The 18,565-nt window shown below is 37.6% G+C and overlaps 1 protein-coding gene across 1 annotated transcript; it reads left to right on the forward strand.

Moving 5' to 3' along the window:
- Positions 1 to 2,555: 2,555 nt before the first annotated feature.
- znf330 (zinc finger protein 330) lies at positions 2,556 to 18,565 on the forward strand. The gene is made up of 10 exons (XM_052127640.1): positions 2,556 to 2,674; positions 2,877 to 3,014; positions 4,278 to 4,297; positions 4,456 to 4,526; positions 15,117 to 15,193; positions 15,338 to 15,464; positions 15,616 to 15,720; positions 15,812 to 15,858; positions 17,769 to 17,886; positions 18,157 to 18,565. Exons 2-10 carry the CDS (start codon positions 2,895 to 2,897, stop codon positions 18,339 to 18,341), a joined length of 870 nt encoding a protein of 289 aa, XP_051983600.1. The 5' UTR covers positions 2,556 to 2,674; positions 2,877 to 2,894; the 3' UTR covers positions 18,342 to 18,565.

An 18,565-nucleotide genomic window follows, 5' to 3' on the forward strand; every position in this document is an offset into this window, starting at 1 on the left:
AATAATAATAATATTTTTTTAGTTAAAATAACAAATTTAACATTGTATTTAGTTTTTATTGCCAGGAGCATAAAAACGCAAGATGCAGTGATTTAAAAATAAATTAAATAACGTAAATTAAAAATACATTAAATATAATTATAAATTATATATTTACAATAATAGTTATAAATATGCGATATGTCACTGTGACGAGGAGGGGGGCGTGGCCGGGTCGTGAGGGTGCAGGTCTCCACTGATTGGCAACTCAGCGCCAGGCCTGCACCCTCACGGCCTAGCCACGGCCTAGCCACGCCCTCCCCCTAGACACAGTCACTTAATATAATTTAAGTAGAAGAACTCTTGGAACTCCTACAAACCTAAATTGAGGGAATCATTATTATTCATCCTTTAATTTTGCTCTTAAATGTCAAATATAATGTTACAAACCATATATTCTTGATTTCTTCAGAGACTGTCCTTTGGATTCCAGCAATGCAATTTGTTATAGTGTTTTTCCTGAATAGCCCTTCATGGCATAGTTAGGGGCTGTTCATATCCAATGCTTTTTGCATGCGTTCACAGTGTTTTTGTATCGATTTTTATGTGAAAATGCACTAGATAGATGTCGATGACCATTTTGGTGCATCTCGCTGTTTATTCACACTGTCAACTTAAAGCTGAAGTATATCGTTTCTGTGACACTAGCGCCACTGAATGGATTTGCAAAACAGCTTTCTGTACATGCTTCTTGTCTACTGTTGTTCAGTCATCTAGTCCCGCCCCCAACTCACGCCATTGGCTAAAAAGTTAATCTTCAGCTTTAAAAATAACTTCAACTGTTAAAAATGTGGCTAATTGGGTAGCTCAGTTGTAAAGACCCTGACTACCACCCCTGGAGTTCGCTGGTTCGAATCACAGGGTGTGCTGAGTGACTCCTAGGCAACCAAAATGGCCTGGTTGCTAGGGAGGGTAGTCACATGGGGTAACCTCTTTGTGATCGCTATTAGGTGGTTCGCTCTCAATGGGGCGTGTGGTGAGTTGGGCGGAGGCCACCACATGCGCTGTGCCTCCGCGGTGGCGGGCCCAGCCGCTTGATAAGATGTGCGAGTAGACGGTCTCAGACGTGGAGGAAGCTGGGGTCCGTCCTGTGACTGAGGTGAATCACTGCACCATCACGAGGACTTAGTGTGTATATTGGGAATTGGACATTCCAAAATAGGGAGAAAAAGGGGGAAAAAACGTGCCTAGTCAAGACAACTGCAGTCGTGTAGCCATTTTTATTTTATTTCTTTTGCACAAGGGTGCGTTCAGGGTAAATGGCCGCTTAGAATTGTTTAGCTTTACTTCTAGCTACAATCTGTTATAATCAACAATGTTCAGTACTAATTGTTCACAATTTAGACAAAAGTCTTTCCAAAGTATTACCTACATGGAAATGCCACAGTATTCATTTGGCACATCACAGAAAATAGTACACTCTGTAGCCTTAAAAAATACGTTAAATCTATTTTTGCTGCGTAAAATCTCAAATAAATAAATAAACATTGCAAATGACACTTTTCTTACATACGCTATGATAAACGTCCAAACTAGGAAATGCAGTATAGTGCAGTAGATCTAGCTGCTAGAGGATCTGGCAACCTGCTTAGAAGCAGTTGCATTTATGTTTGCAGGGTTGGGAGGGTTACTTTTCAAATGTAATCCACTACAGATTACACGCTGTAAAATGTAATTTTAAAATGTAATTTTGTAATATAAAAACTCTGCCAGTGCAGTCAGACAAAATACACGTGTTAAAAATACATTCTCTGAAAAACCTAAATATCTTATGTAGTGTTGTTTAAAAAAAAAAAAAAAGATTAATCAAATTGATCTTGTTTTAAGGATTGTAAGATATTTTTTACAAGAAAACAATACAAAAATTATGACCAAGAATAAGATTTTCACCCTAATATTAAAGGTCTTACTAGAAAAAATAAATTATGAATTTTTTTTGCTAAATAAATATGATCGTATCTGGCAACGCATGCGTGTAAAATGGCTAGAAATAGCATTTTAGCTTAGCATAAAACTAACAATTTACACAAGGTTTATTTCTATTTCTTCTGCTCCAAACGTACTTCAAACGTACTTCTCTGTCTGCTCGTATGAATGTCACATCATAAGAAAGTGTTTCACCGCTGTTCAAATGCACTTTGGATCATTTATATGTATAAATGTTGTCCATCTGAAAGGACTAAATATTAAATGAAACAAATGACAATAAAATGCAAAGTAATCTCGTCAGAAATCAAAGTACTTTTTTAATGTAACTGTATTATAATTAACAAAGATTTAAATTGTAACTGTAGTAGAATACAGTTATTAGGCCTACTTATATTTAGTATTTTAAATACGTAATCCCGTTACATGTATTCTGTTACTCCCCAACCCTGCATGTTTGATACTATGTCTCCCGATTAATTTCCCCCTTAAAAGGCAACATATATTGGATTGAATATATTTATCTCTACCAATGCTTTCTATGTTACGTGACTGTAATAGACTGCACAACCCAACTCACAAACAACACATCCGGTTGTGAATGTAAGCGGAACTGATAATAGCGCCGGATGTTTCAGTACGGCACAATTTAACGTTGCCCTCACCCTGAGTTCCGCCTTGTATCTTCGCGATTAAAACTGTTATCCTGGTATGTTTACAGTGACAGATATGGTTGATTATTTAGCATTAAAGTGTAAATGAAAGTAGAGACGTTAGTAAAGATAGCTGTTAAGATGACATGTTTATTATGATATGGTCAGTTCACTCGTGTATGTTCACATGCTGTTTGAGACGAGTGATGATGATTCTGTAAATCTGACACTGCATATTTACTTTTCATGTTATCTTAGTGATATTGGAGGTGAAAGATGCCTAAGAAGAAGACTGGAGCTCGTAAGAAGGCTGAAAGTCGTAAGGAGCGAGAGAAACAGAGTCGAGCGAACAGAGAAAATGTCGATGTGGCCAAACAGCCGTGTAATGCAACCATGGTAAAAAAATAAAACAAAGAAAGGGTCATTTTACAATTGCAGCACATGCTGTCAGAAATGTACATTATTCCCACAGGAACCATATATTTAATTCTCCTATTGTTTTAGGGTAATTTTTGACCTGGGACAGTTAAAGAATACGTTATAAATACGGTATAGTTTTTAGTACTGGACCCAAACGTAGAGACTTTGTAAAGACCATTAAAATTATTTATATATATATATATATATATATACAATATTTTTTAAGAGTGATTAAACCTTCCTAACCTTTAAAAATGTTTTTGAAATATTGTTACTCCATTAATATTCAGTATAAATATACATCATAAACTTTGGGACCACAATAAAACAGATTTTGGTTAAGGTGGTCTTTAGTAACTTTGTACACTAATAATTAATTTATGTATTTTCAATGGTTTTCAATATGTGACCCGAAGGACAGTAAGAGGATGCAGTTTCTTAAAACAATTGGAGGGCAAAGACATTTCAACTTCAGTAGTATAAAAATATATTGTAATTCATACTTATATTTATTTTAATTATGAATGCCTTTTAGACTAAACAATACAGTGAAAATAGGCATGTCACTGCTCTATAATGCCAATGAAGGGACATTTTTTTTTTTATTTAAAAAGTAATAAAAGTAGCAGAAAAGTTTCTCTTTCAATTTCTTTTCAATGTGTATACCTTTGGGAATCATAATAGTCCTTTTGGGAACTGTGTGTTATTAAAGGTGCAATATGTAATATATTTACTGTACTAAAGCATAAAATTATCATATGTTATCAGAGATTTAGGAAACAAGTTGAAATACTGGCTTCTCCGAAAACAATGCTACAGCCAGTATATTCTACTTTGACGTGTTTCGGGCCAGAATTTCTGTTCGTTGCTTGCCATCGTCAGTTTGCTCATTCCTGTTGCGTGTCCGCAACCAGCGTGAGCTTTGAGTCTGGGGAGGAGGGGGCAGGGGGAGACAACTCTCTCCAATAATTTGAATTTGGACTGCAGTACCCGTTTTAAACGCTTGATGTCAATGTTACATATTGCTCCATTAAATATCTCATTTTTATTCTGTGTTGTGTTCGAATCCTAGAGGAAAAAATTCCATTGGAGTCCAGTTGGATTGGATACAAATTATTATAGAAATTCCAATATTCATTTTAACTAGGGTTCAGACTGCTTTCAACTCATGTAGATTTATCTGTAATATGTTTTACCAGTTGGTGCATTAATGCATTTTTGTCTTCTTATACTTTTCAGGAATGTGATAAGTGTCAAAGGTAAATTCACATATTGTGATTTGTGTCTGCTTGGAATAACATCAGTTAAATTTATCGTGGTTAATTTTTTTAATTAGATTTTTTTTATGTTTTTGTACAACAGTTACAGTCAATGTGGAAGAAACGGAATATTTAATTGTATTCTTTTATTTTGCCAGGCGCCAGAAGAACAGGGCGTTCTGTTATTTCTGTTCGTCAGTGCAGAAACTTCCCATGTGTGCCCAGTGTGGTAAGAACTGTTCTTTTGCATGTTCATTCTTGCATACTTAAATACTAGTGTTCGGTCTGGGTACCTTATCACTATTATAAATGCCTGGGCTATTGAAACGGTTGCTCAAAATAGGATTTGTTAGTAACATTTTTGAAGATGTAATTTTTTCCTCATTAAAAAGTTAAACTAAGACATGAATTGTAATTTTGCAATATATGTAGGAAATCATGACTACTCGCACAAGATAAAGACACCAGTCATATCAGTTACCTTTATAAAAGTTGTTTTATTCTACATGGAGAGGTTCTCCTTTATAGGCGGCGGCCATGTTTAACTCACACGACCAGCCAAATACTACTCGCTTAATCTCAGTAACTGTCCTGATATTGGACACTTTCACTGATTGAGTAAAGTCATCATGGCTGACTGTGAATACTACATTCCTACAATGGCATCTGAAACTGAAAACTATTGATTTTAAATGAGGCTGCATCCAAGCCACTAGGTGTCAGTGTCAGTCCAAGATGACACCGAAAAAATTACTGAATGCACCTTTAAGGCGGGGCTTACTTGTCAAAAGTTTAATTACCAGTGGATTCCGCAATACTAAGAGGAAAAAAGTATGATTTATGTTTCATTTAAATGTTTTTGGGCAACATGTAGGCTTGGTCAAAAGGGATTGTTTACCAAACATGTTTTTTTTTTAATCATTTACTCACCCTAATGTTGTTCCAAGCTTGTATGACACACAAAAAGAGATGCTGAGCAGAACGTTAGCTGTGGATATACAATAGATTTTTTACTTCTTAAGTGAGTTCTGGGGTGAAAGTTCTACCTGTCAATCAACCGCTGCCCTAAAACAACATTTTTGAACTTTGGCGGTTACATGCAGCTTTAAAAGGAAATAACCATCTGATCAGAACCTTTTAAAATGCGCATATACATGCACAAGTTCACAGAAATTGACAGTGTGCCTGATATCAACATAAAGTGACACAGGTGAGAAGCACACATATTTGTAGCTCAGTTAACACCAGTACTCTATGAAAAACGTTCTTATTAGTGCTGTCAGTCGATACATTTTTTTAATCAGTATTAATTGCATAATGCTTCATAGTCAATTTGTGTGTAATTGTGTGTAAGTGCTGGTAGGATGGACGGTGAGATGGCCTGGAGAAGGTGTGATGGAATGGGGTCAAGGGAACAGGTTGTGGGGTGGTTGGAGAGGAGGAGTTTAGAGACCTCAGTGTCAGTTGAAGGAGAGAACATGGAGAAAGAAGAGTTGCATACAGGAGGTGGGTGTTTGGCAGGGTGTGGTGCAGTGAATGTATTGCTGATGGCTGTAACCTTATCAGTAAAAAATGTGGCGAATATATCTGCTGTCAGTGATGTGTCAGGTGGTGGAGCGGGAGGGCAGAGAAGTGTGTTGAATGTTCTAAACAAGCTACGAGTGTCTGTGGTGCTGTTGATCTTGGTCTGGTAATATGAAGTTTTTGCAGCTTTAACGTTATCTGAAAAAGTTGCAAGCAGAAGCTGATATTTACCTAGATCGGCTGGATCTTTAGATTTCCGCCATCTCCTCTCAGCCGCCCTGAGATCAGGAGAGAGGACAGATGTTGTCTAGACCGGTTGTTAAAGTAGAGCTAAGTTTGTCTGTGGCAGGGCTCTACACTAACTTATTTGGCAAGGAGTACATGCCCTCCTAAATGAAAGATTTCACAAAGAAATTTAGGAGCACAGTGAAAATTAAATGCAGAGTTTATTAACAAACAATTTATTACATATGTATTTATACTGCGTGTATGAGTGTGTGTGCGTGTACTAAGGGACACACATCTGTGGAACAGCACATACCTCCCTAATCACACATTGAACCCATGCCTACTAAAATCAAAGGATATCAGTTGTCTAGCTGCTTTTGTATGTTGACCATCTGGCATACTTAGAGGTCAGCCAGCGATCTCTCATTATGTCAGCAATTTGACCAATCATCTCCACACATTGTCGTATGTGGGATTCGTGTAAACTCAGTTTTTGTGGTGGAGGTCTGATAAGCGGCCCAAATTTGATGAAAGGTTCTTCTTTTTCACAATGAAGTATGCAATGTTTATCTTTATTTTCAGCTGCTTCCGCTTCTCCTCCTCAGATTGCAGCACTTGCCTCCTCAAAGCTGCTGACACCGAGCTTGATGGTTTCTCCGCCGTGAGATGTTTCGCTACACTATCTCTTTTCAGATTAGCGATGGGCATTCCAGCTCTTTTCATAATTGGTGTTAAAACAATTCTAATTAAACTATTAAATGAAATTATACTCTACCTTAAACACAATTTATTTAAAAATGCATTGATTTGTTAAGAAAAATAATACTATTAAACATATGCATTTAAAGTATAACTTTTTATTGTATATAAACAAAGTGCATATAAATCTAACCATTCAAAACTAATACAATCTGAACAGCATAATAGACAGGGCCACCGCTGGCCAAATTGATGCCCTACACGTGATATGAGCGTGAAGCGATCGTCAGTGTTCCGCAACTGCTTTCGGGTCCTTGAATAACGTATAGTGAACGAGTAAGGGCAGCCGGTGGACTTTCTGGTGCCATCCTAGGGTAAGATGGTGCCCCCCTAGGGAGTTTATGCCCTACGCAAACTGCGTAGTATGCATGTAGGTAGCGGCGGTACTGATAATAGAATAATGCAACATATCAAAGAAAAATTAATAATTTGCAAAACTGCAGCATCCCACAAATTGATATAAATGTAAAAAAGGATGTTATTTCACGTGTGCCTTTAAAGTATAACTTTTCAAAGTACATAACAAAGTTTATATTAATGTTACAATTCAAATACAATCTGAACAACATAAGTTGGCTCCGCCCTCCCTCACGCATCTTTGGTTCATTGGTTGACACTGCGTGTGTGATTGACAGGAACAACAGGTGAGGCTTTTAGTCTGAGCAGACAGTCAGAACTAATGTGTGCGCTTGAGCATTTAGGCCTATATTATTTCATCGTTATTTTTAAATCTTTTGATTATTCGTATCTTAATTTGTTTTTAAATATTTGTATAAATAGATTCTGATATGCAAGCCGGCTCCCAACGTTCACCTACAAGAGCCGAATCGATCGCAAATGACCCATCACTATTTCAGATGCGGTTTCCTGACACGAAGGAGAGTTGCCCACCTGTTTCTACCCTCTACAATATTTGCAGAACATAACGTTGTTTTCGAACTCTAGCCATGGGAACATTTTGAGCCAATTTGCATTGAATCTATATGTTCTCCCTCCACCAGCTACAGTGGACGTTGAAGTATTAAACATGTTTGTTTAATACTTCTATAATAAGTCAGGCACTCCTTTGTCTGCAACGGTTCTCAAAACTCTAACCCCAAAACCAATCTATAAATAATCCTCTATTGATCCCTTGATAACACAGTGACATAATACTTGGTATTTAACACTGTGATAAGTTATTTTAGTAAAGCTAAGAGCATTCACCCACTTCCTTAAACCCCTTTCAAACCTTCTTGGTCATGTTTCTAGGGCGGTGAGGCCCTTGCCACTGGTCTTGATGCTGCTCAGTCCTCAATCCTTAATAATTTGGTATCAGTAAACAGATATTTTCTTTTTCAGAGAGTATCACCAGAGAACCGACACAGCCAATGGAACAGCTACAAATGCTTAAATATGGAGACAATTCAAAACATGGTTAAATTCAAAAAGCATTATTCAAAATTCATCAGTCTATTAAAATTGTCCAAATTAAAAGTAAAACATGCAAAAATTGAACTCCTTTATAGATCACTCATTTCCATTCAGGTTTTATTTCTGCTACTTTAGCAAACGTCACGAGACCATGTATCATGGAGGGAACTAACATCAGAACAAAGCCCTGTCAAGCTTCTAGGGAGCTTAATTTAAAAACATCACCTTAATTCAATTATAGTCTCTAGTTTTTTTAATCTACATTTATTCTTTCAGATTAATTTCAAACTTAATCTGTTGTCTTTAGTCTAAACCCTTAACTTTAGACTCCCTCACACTGTTTCCAATCTCATTACAGCTGTTTCTTCTTTCATTTTAGAATCTCACAATAATATATTTAATTTATTCTTCAACAGTAGAAAGTGATATTTATAATAATTGATTATATTAACGGCTTTCAAACTTTCCCATCCCACACCATTTAAAAACAAAAAACTACTCTCAACTTGCTTTCTTTTGTCCATTCAAACAACATACAAATAACCTTCTAATCTTTAATAAAACAGAAGCTTTACCTTTCTTTTACGACATTCTCTATATAATCAATACAACTTACTTTTAGCCTTCTGTTCAAGCAGAGGTATACACTTACAACACCTATCTTATTATTAATATATTATAATCACTTTTTTATTATTAAGTAATCTCTATAAACTCTATAACTTTGCCATACATTTGTAATATTTACTCTTCAAATCATTAAATCAGTATGTGAAGGGATCAATGGAAAGGAGGTGGCGAGAACCGGCTTGACGATATAAATAATAGTTTTAATGATAAACTTATAAGAAAACATAAACACACACACATGATGGACATGTCCATAAACGATCTCTCTCTCCCGCACGATCCTCTGCAGTCGACCTTTATCCCTCTCGGAGGTTTAATTAGCCTAATACGGAACCGGGTGTGTAGGATCACGACCCGGCCCCGCCCTCCACCCAGCCACACAGTGGTTAGCTGCTGGATTTAAATTTAGACCCTCAACAATTTAGACACTGTTATTGAACCCCATTGATGGCATTCTAGAAAATCAGAAAGTGATCGTATAAGACTGAAATCAACTTTTCCAGAGAAATTTTAATCCACATTATAAATGGCAAATCGGTAATGATTACCAGCAGTATTGAGCGCTGGAGGATCAATCAGATAAAGGCCCACAGCAACCCTTGAGTTTGTTTACACCGTTAGGTTACCGCTCTCAGGATTTATTATGAGAGAGACACCCCAAGTTTATAACACACTGCTTAGTGAGCGTTCCACTCACCCAATTTAATATATTTTATTGCTAAGTGCGTTCAAGGAGATGGAAACTCAGCGTCCCGGGACTAAGTGGCACTCATCAGACACTCCACCCATAATCCAGTCCTGGCTCCACTGTTCCAAACAGGCTTCCAAGGTCTTTGTCTCCGTGAACCACTCTGCCCTTAAGGCAGGCCTCCCAGGTCTTATAATTACACTATTCATTTATTGCAGTGAAAACTGGCCCTCCAGAGGTCTTCTAAAACATATTACACAACACTTTGCATTCATACACATTGGTTCTAACGATTCTGCCCCTTAGAGCAGGCCTCCCAGAGAGTCTTATTTCCCTATTAGTTTATTCCAGTAAAACTGGGCCTCCAAGAGGTCTTCAAAAACATATCAAACAACACTTTGCATTCATACAAATAATTTCATGTACTTATTCCTTCATATGTAACAATTTGCATTCTTATACATATAACGTAACGATCATTCATTTACTGTATTCTCAATAAAAAAAATGTAAATGTAGTTACTTACAGGGGCGGCGTTGGTTGAAACCCACACCTAAATAAAATACTATCTAAACTATGCAGATTTTGATTTAACAGTCTCTGGTCACCTTTTAAAATGGGCCCACGTATGGGTATCAATCAGCCACCATATCCTGGTGTCGTTTTCAATCGCTCCTCATCACGTCAGGGTCACCAAATTCTGTCGTTTTCTTTTTTTGAGGAGACTAAGTCAAGTTTTCAAGATAAAAATAGTATTTATTAACAAGAATGAATAAGTACAAAAATGATTTGCCCAGCTTGGGATCTTGTCTGCTTCACCCGTAAGCTCAGCTCAAAAGACCCCATTTCTCCTGTGTTCCCTTCTTTTCTACATTTCTGACCCAGGGTGTGTTCCTTTTGTTCTCAGGTTTTTACTCTTTTGATTGGCTTATTTTTGCCACCGGGGCATCTCCAATATTCTAAGAGATAAGTTCCTCTCATTCCGTTGGTTTGTTTTTGCTGCAGTGGGATTACTGGTTTTGCCTCCCATTGGTTCATTCTTATCAGTTTTTTGCCTAAAGAATTTCCAATGTGTAAACTGTCTCTAGGTTCCCCTCATCTCCTGTGTCAGAAATGCAGCTGCAGTTTCCTTTTTAGCATTTTTGGTTTTACATATATTTTCTAGTTAGTTACACACATCATCATTCATCATTTGTTAACAGGCATACTTTGTTTAAGATTAGTCACACACATGTATATACTGATTAAGATTGCAACACACAACAAATCACATTGATTAATGCATTCATTTCAACAGCTCTAGTTCTTATAAACAAGCAGTAACATGTAGAGGTCGACCGATATTGTTTTTTTTTTTCAGGCCGATGCCGATCTTTTGAAATCCGGGTCGGCCGATGGCCGATTAATGCTGCCGGTTTATTTTGGCCGATATGTGCTTGTTTTTAACCTCTTATTTGAACCTTTTATTTGAAAGATATAATATAACACAAATAATTACTTAAGATAGACAAAATTTCTCAACAAATACATTTATTGAACACTTGACAATCTGCATGTACACTTAAATTAAAATGTATAATGTAAAAACATTGTATAAATAATGTATAACAAATATATTAAATAAACGAAGCAGGTGTTACTGAACTGCTCCGAGACACGAAGGTTGAGATCCAAATGCAGCTTTAATTAAGGGGCAATCCAGACATGTAATCCAATATTCAGAGCATCCAAGAGAAGCACAGGCATAACTAGGGATGGTATCGGTAAGGTTTAATGGTATTACTATCTTACCAATAATGCTTATCGATCCGGTACTTCAACGGTATTCTTAACGGTTCTTTTTGTTATTTATATATATATATATATATATTAAACAAAGATAAACGTTATATAGGCACAGTGATTTAATTTCAGGAAGGTCTACTAACATTACTGTTCAGGTGTGGTCTAAAAAGAAATCTAATAAAGTAATCAATTGTAAAATAACACTGCATAGTTTATCATAGATAGATTAATGCTTCTTAATGCAGAAGTTATTCATTCAAGAGCTGTAAGTGATTTTCTCTTTGCCTTTTGTTGTTTGATTCGTAGTAATGGCTCAATTGTCACACGTTTATTAGACTGCTTCCCCTTTAAGACCGAGTCTAAAAGGCTCCTGATGCGCCATATTTTCTCCCAACTATTTCCATAACTACGTCCATTTAAGACATAAACTGTTGAAGTGAAACTGTGTTTCTTCAAGCCGGTCGTTTTGACATATTTTTGTGTATAGTTGATCGTTTAGACGCACGCTCACATGAAACCCAAAGTAGCCTATACTTTGCTTGTCTCTTTGCGGTGTGTTTCGGAGCGCGCGCCGCCTTGAGAACTGTATCTCTTGCGCTCTTTTTATTATTAAACGCGTCCCGCAATTTAGCAACAGTAGCTAGACTGCATTTTACAACAATCACCGATCGTGCTGATTCTGACGTTAAGTTTGAGTTTTAGGGAGAAATGTCAGTGCACCGCTGTGAAGGGAAGGAAGTTGTGCTAGACAGAATGCGACTTATGTATAAATATTCTTTTTATAATCTTTGGAAGGAGAAATCTAAAATAAAATCAGACTAATAATCACAGATCTAAACCAGGCTATGTCTGAATGTTTCGTTCTGTCACTCATTTAGCTGGGCTCGTGTTGTGCTCGCTGTGGCACCGCGTGAGAGATCTCTCTCTCTCTCTCTCTCTCTCTCTCTCTCTCTCTCTCTGACTGCGAATAGCTAAATTGCATCACAGACGAATGGTTTCATATTATTATACATAGAAATGGCTGGCGAGATAAAATAACTTTCTCTTTATAGCAATAATACATGTATTTTCTTAATTTCTCCAGTACCGACAGCAGGACCGATAATGTCCGAGCTTACCAAAGCCAGTCCTTCAATAGCATATACTGCGTTGGTATATTTTTTATTACTTATTTCTCTGCATTGAGTGACAACCCTCTCAAATATGAGACACACAAACAGAACAAATAAAAGTCTCAGATTCACTGTCTGTAATTGCAAATTTAATCCTTACTGTTTTCTCCAAGGAACTTAGCTCCTTCCTTAGGCACTGGATGAGGTCTGCTCACTCTTCTGGAAAATCACTCTAGGGGTAGCGTGCGTCGGACACGTGTTCCACAACAACACTAGGCTGCCCACAGATGCGCCTGCCTAATAATCGGCTTGATATACTTGGATATTGGCCGATGCCGATTATGTTAAAAAATGCTAAAAATCGGCCGATTAATCAGTCGACCTCTAGTAACATAATGACATAATGATTTTATGTATGCACTCATGAAATCCGAGACCATCCACTCAAAATCTCAACACAAGTGGTCAAAAAAGATGCATAGTACCAGGTGTTAATGGCAATGGAGCCTGTCCACTTGTGGCTGGATCACCCCAAAACTTATCTCTAATACCAGTCAATAAACGGTGCACGCACTGAGACACAGCTGGAGAGTAAAGTCAAAACTGATGACTAAACATTTTTCTCTTTTTTTTTATCCATCAGAGTGATGGACAGCATTTGGAATTATGCATCATTGTTTGAAGCAAAAATCTGTAAATAATGAACATTTTCCTGTTAATGCAACCCCTGCGCCAGCCCTAGTCTGTGGTATTTGGGTAATTATCCAACAGAAATTGTTTTTCTCAGAGGAAATGGGGGGGGGTAAACATCTGCACAATCTAGTAATGTGATTCCAATCAAGCATGTAAACAAATTTATAACAGCGAGGGTTATAAATTGGTTCAGATTTACCTATAAATATATCATAAGATGTGATGATCTAAATAACAGATCTCTGAATAGACTGACAATTGTCTTTTGTGTTTAGGAATACTTTAATTTAAAACAGAATGCATCTTGTTCAATATCAATATCAAAAAGCCTTTCCTCTAAGGGAAAATGTCCTGCAACAACAGTTGTGCAACCATTTAAGTTGTTCTAGTTAGAAGACAATGCTTGATTTTGGAGATTTTGTATACAGTGGCAAGAAAAAGTATGTGAACCCTTTGGAATTACCTGCATGTATAAATTTGTCTTAAAATCTGGAATGATCTTCAGCTAAGGTACAATAATAAACAAACAAACACAAACTGTTTTAACTAATAACACACAAATTATTGTATTTGTCTTGTCTATATTGAATGCATAATTTAAACATTCACAGTTTAGGTTGGAAAAAGTATGTGAACCCCTAGAATAATGACATCCGAAGTTGGCAAACCTGGCATCCAATTAAGGAAACTAGATTGTAGGTGTGGGTTAGAGATACTTTTTCTTATATACCTCTCAAAAAAGAGATCTCAGAATTCATCTGTCCACAGTTAGACAAATTGTCTGTAAATGGAGACGAGTTAGTACTATAGGTACTCTCTCTAGAAGTGGCCGTCCAGCAAAGATGACTCAAAGGGAACACCGCAGAATGTTCAATGAGGTGACAGATAAAGACTTGAAGGAATCATTGGAACTGATTAACATCTCTGTTCATGAGTCTACTGTATGGAAAACATTAAACAGGCATGATGTTCATGGCAGGACACCACGAAGGAAGCTGGTGCTTCCCAGTAAAAACATTGCTGCATACCTGAAGTTTGCCAAACACCACCTTGACACTCCACAACGCTACTGGGAAAATGTTTTGAGGACTGATGAAACTAAGGTTGAATTGTTTGGGAAGAACATGCTGCACTACATATGGTGTAGAAAATGCACTGCATACCAACATGAAAACATCATCCCAATGATGAAGTATGGTGGAGGGTGCATCATGCTATGGGGCCTGGACCGCTTGCCTTCTTCGAGGGGAAAAATGTATTCCCAAGTTTATCAAGTATACAGGATAATGTTTGGTTGCTGTGTGCCAGCTGAAGCTCAGTGAATGTCTGGTGATGCAGCAGGACAATAACCCTAAACATCGAAGTAAATACACTACAGAATGGCTTAAAAAAATAAAAAATCCATCTTTTGGAGTGTCCCAGTCAGAACCCAGACCTTAACCCAATAGAGATGTTGTGGCATGACCTCAAGAGAGCCGTTCACACCAGACTTCCCAAGATTATGGCTGAACTGAAGCAGTTCTGTAAAGACGAATGGTCCAAAATTCCTTCTGAATCGGAAACGTTTGTTTGAGGTCATTGCTGCCGAAGGACTATCGACCAGTTATTGAATCCAAGGGTTCACTTACATTTTCCAAAGCACTGTGAAGTTTTAATGGATGTGGTCAGTAAAGACATGAAAGATTATAATTGTTTGTGTGTTGGTAGCTTAAGCACATTGTGTTTTATACTTGTGACATTGATGAAGATGACATCATATTTTATGACCAATTAATGCAGAAAACCAGCTAATACAAAGGGTTCACATACTTTTTCTTGCCACTGTTTGCTATGTGACAACAAAAAAAGTGATAAACATTGTGGCACTATCAAAACATTGCTTTTTCTTTTTTCTTTTTTTTTGGAGAATCCCATCAGAAATAATACAATTAAGCTTTTTAACCGTTACAATCAGATTTGTATTTATGTATTTCTCTTTCTACAAAGGCAAAACTAAATGCATGAAGTCTTCAGACTGTGTCATAAAACATCCTGGCATACACAGTACTGGAATGGGCATGGTGGTAAGCAAAAACAAGACCTTAAATGTCATAAATTAACATATTTATTTTTATTCAAGTACACTTGAATATGTACACTAGAAGATGTTCTTTGATTATGATCTTGAGTGGATCCAGTGCCAAAGCAGTATTGTTTGTAAACACTAGGGCGCCATATGTGATTTCTGTGAAGCCTGGGTGTGCCATGGGAGGAAGTGCTTGAGTACTCATGCCTGCTTGTGCCCCCTCTCTGATGCAGACTGCATTGAATGCGACCGCAGCGTTTGGGAACACGGTAAAGAGCATCCTAGTGCCTCACCTCAGTCATGTCTATGATGTATGACCGATAATGGCTGTACAGTTGATTAAATGATCTGCTTTAATATTGTTGAAGAAAGCAATAAAATCCTTTTAGCTCATATAAACACTTTATTTATTTTATTCAGGTGGTCGCATTTTCCGCTGCTCTTTTTGCCACAATTTCCTGTGCGAGGATGATCAGTTTGAACACCAGGCGAGCTGTCAAGTCTTGGACGCGGAGACTTATAAATGTACGTCTGTCTTGTTTGTAATGATGTCACAGATATTCATGTTTTAAACTACAAATGTCCTTAACATTACTGTGTCTTGTCCAAATTTCAGGTTTATCTTGTAATCGACTTGGGCAGCATTCTTGCCTTCGATGCAAGGTTAGGATTTTGATTTTTTCCCCCATTTTGATCTGTGTCAGAATTGTTTGTTTAATAGTAGTTGACACAACATGTATTTATTTTTACAAGATTTTAGGTTAAAAGTTATTTGAAATTAAATGTATCTTGGGTCCTATAACCGTTACATATATTCCAGTAGTAGTCTCAAGTAATGAGTTCATATAGTAATTGGAAAAATAATTTTTAAAATAGTTTTAGGTGACGCAAGTTCCTAAAAATAATACCTATAAATTTCACGTAAACTGTCCATATACAGTGCATCCGAAATTATTCATAGCGCTTCACTTTTTCCACATTTTGTTATGTTACAGCCTTATTCCAAAATTGATTAAATTCATTATTATCCTCAAAATTCTACAAACAATACCCTATAATGACAACGTGAAACGTTTGTATGAAATCTTTGCAAATTTATTAAAAATAAAAAACGCATGTACATAAGTATTCACAGCCTTTGCCATGACACTCCAAATTGAGCTCAGGTGCTTCCTGTTTCCACTGATCATCCTTGAGATGTTTCTACAACTTGATTGGAATCCACCTGTGGTAAATTCAGTTGATTGGACATGATTTGGAAGGCACACACCTGTCTATATAAGGTCCCACAGTTAACAGTGCATGTCGGAGCACAAACCAAGCCATGAAGTCCAAGGAATTGTCTGTAGACCTCCGAGACAGGATTGTATCGAGGCACAGATCTGGGGAAGGTTACAGAAACATTTCTGCAGCATTGAAGATCCCAATGAGCACAGTGGCCTCCATCATCCGTAAATGGAAGAAGTTTGGAACCACCTGGACTCTTCCTAGAGATGGCCGCCCGGCCAAATTGAGAGATCGGGAGAGAAGGGTCTTAGTCAGGGAGGTGACCAAGAACCCGATGTTCACTCTGACAGAGCTCCAGCATTTCTCTGTGGAGAGAGGAGAAACTTCCCGAAGAACAACCATCTCTGCAGCACTCCACCAATCAGGTCTGTATGGTAGAGTTGCCAGACGGAAGCCACTCCTCAGTAAAAGGCACATGACAGCCCGTCTGGAGTTTGCCAAAAGGCACCTGAAGGACTCTCAGACCATGAGAAACCAAATTCTCTGGTCTGATGAAACCTTTGGCCTGAATGGCAAGCGTCATGTCTGGAGGAAACCAGGCACCGCTCATCACCTGGCCAATACCATCACTACAGTGAAGCATGGTGGTTGCAGCATCATGCTGTGGGGATGTTTTTCAGCAGCAGGAAGTGGGAGACTAGTCAGGATCGAGGGAAAGATGAATGCAGCAATGTACAGAGACATCCTTGATGAAAACCTGCTCCAGAGTGCTCTGGACCTCAGACAGGGGTGAAGGTTCATCTTCCAACAGGACAACGACCCTAAGCACACAGCCAAGATAACAAAGGAGCGGCTACGGGACAACTCTGTGAATGTACTTGAGTGGCCCAGCCAGAGCCCAGACTTGAACCCGATTGAACATCTGGAGAGATCTGAAAACGGTTGTGCACCGACGCTCCCCATCCAACCTGATGGAGATTGAGAGGTCCTGCAATGAAGAATGGGAGAAACTGCCCAAAAATAGGTGTGCCAAGCTTGTAGCATCATTTAATTGGTGCCAAAGATGCTTCAACAAAGTATTGAGCAAAGGCTGTGAATATTTGTGTACATGTGATTTTTTTATTTGTAATAAATTTGCAAAGATTTCAAACAAACTTCTTTCACATTGTCATTATGGGGTATTGTTTGTAGAATTTTGAGGAAAATAATGAATTTAATCCATTTTGGAATAAGGCTGTAACATAACAGAACAAAGTGAAGCGCTGTGAATACTTTCTGTATGCACTATATTACTTTTTAAACAGACTGCACTGGCTTGTAACATTGCTTGAAATCCTTCTTCATAGGCATGTTTCTGTGATGACCATGCTCGAAGCAAAGTTTTTAAGCAGGAGAAAGGCAAAGCTCCTCCATGCCCAAAATGTGGACATGAAACTCAGGAGACCAAAGATCTCAGCATGTCCAGTGAGTGATGTTTCCATCTACAATTACTGCCCATTTCATGTAATTGCTGATATCTGAAGAGGAAAGAGAGACTGTTTATTCAGTACAATTAGACTTAAACACAAAATGGCCTAGTGCAATTTTTTATGTTGCAAAAAGCTGAAATATAATAATTCTGTACTTTTTGTTTGTTCAAATTGTGCAGCCCCCATGAATCTCCTAGTTTTGGTTTGAATGTTGCAGTTAGATATCTGGTGCCAACTGAATGTCTTTTCCTTGATGTTCTTGCAGCTCGAACGCATAAATTTGGTCGTCAGAGTGGTGAAGATGGATATGGTGCAGCTGGATACAGCAGTTACTGGAAAAATGAAGAATATGGAGGAGACCAAGCGGAGGAGGATTTTGAAGATGATTATGACTTTGATGAAGAGGAGGAAGATGATGATGATGGAGGAGGAGGAGGAAGACGAGCCTGAGGTCGAGGATTCCCTTTCAAATCTGAACTTGGGAGCAAGTTGTGAAAAAGCCCAATAAAATTTTAATGATATTCAGCACATACATATATATATATATATATATTATATATATATAGAACCAGATTTGAGTGTGTTGTCTTAAAGAGAGGTTTTCAGCCCAATGAAACTCTTGACTGTAGATAGCAATGGTATTGGTATCAATGTGTGCAAAATAAAAATTCAAT

The sequence above is a fragment of the Xyrauchen texanus genome, chromosome 5 (genome assembly GCF_025860055.1).
Source record: "Xyrauchen texanus isolate HMW12.3.18 chromosome 5, RBS_HiC_50CHRs, whole genome shotgun sequence".
Taxonomy (NCBI): Eukaryota; Metazoa; Chordata; class Actinopteri; order Cypriniformes; family Catostomidae; genus Xyrauchen; species Xyrauchen texanus.

Coding starts and splice junctions, on each gene's coding strand:
- znf330 (XM_052127640.1), top strand. CDS start 2,895: ATGCCTAAGAAGAAGACTGGAGCTCGTAAGAAGGCTGAAAGTCGTAAG. Junction 15,194..15,337: donor GTACTGGAATGGGCATGGTG/GTAAGCAAAAAC, acceptor TGTAAACACTAG/GGCGCCATATGTGATTTCTG. Junction 15,859..17,768: donor ATTCTTGCCTTCGATGCAAG/GTTAGGATTTTG, acceptor CCTTCTTCATAG/GCATGTTTCTGTGATGACCA.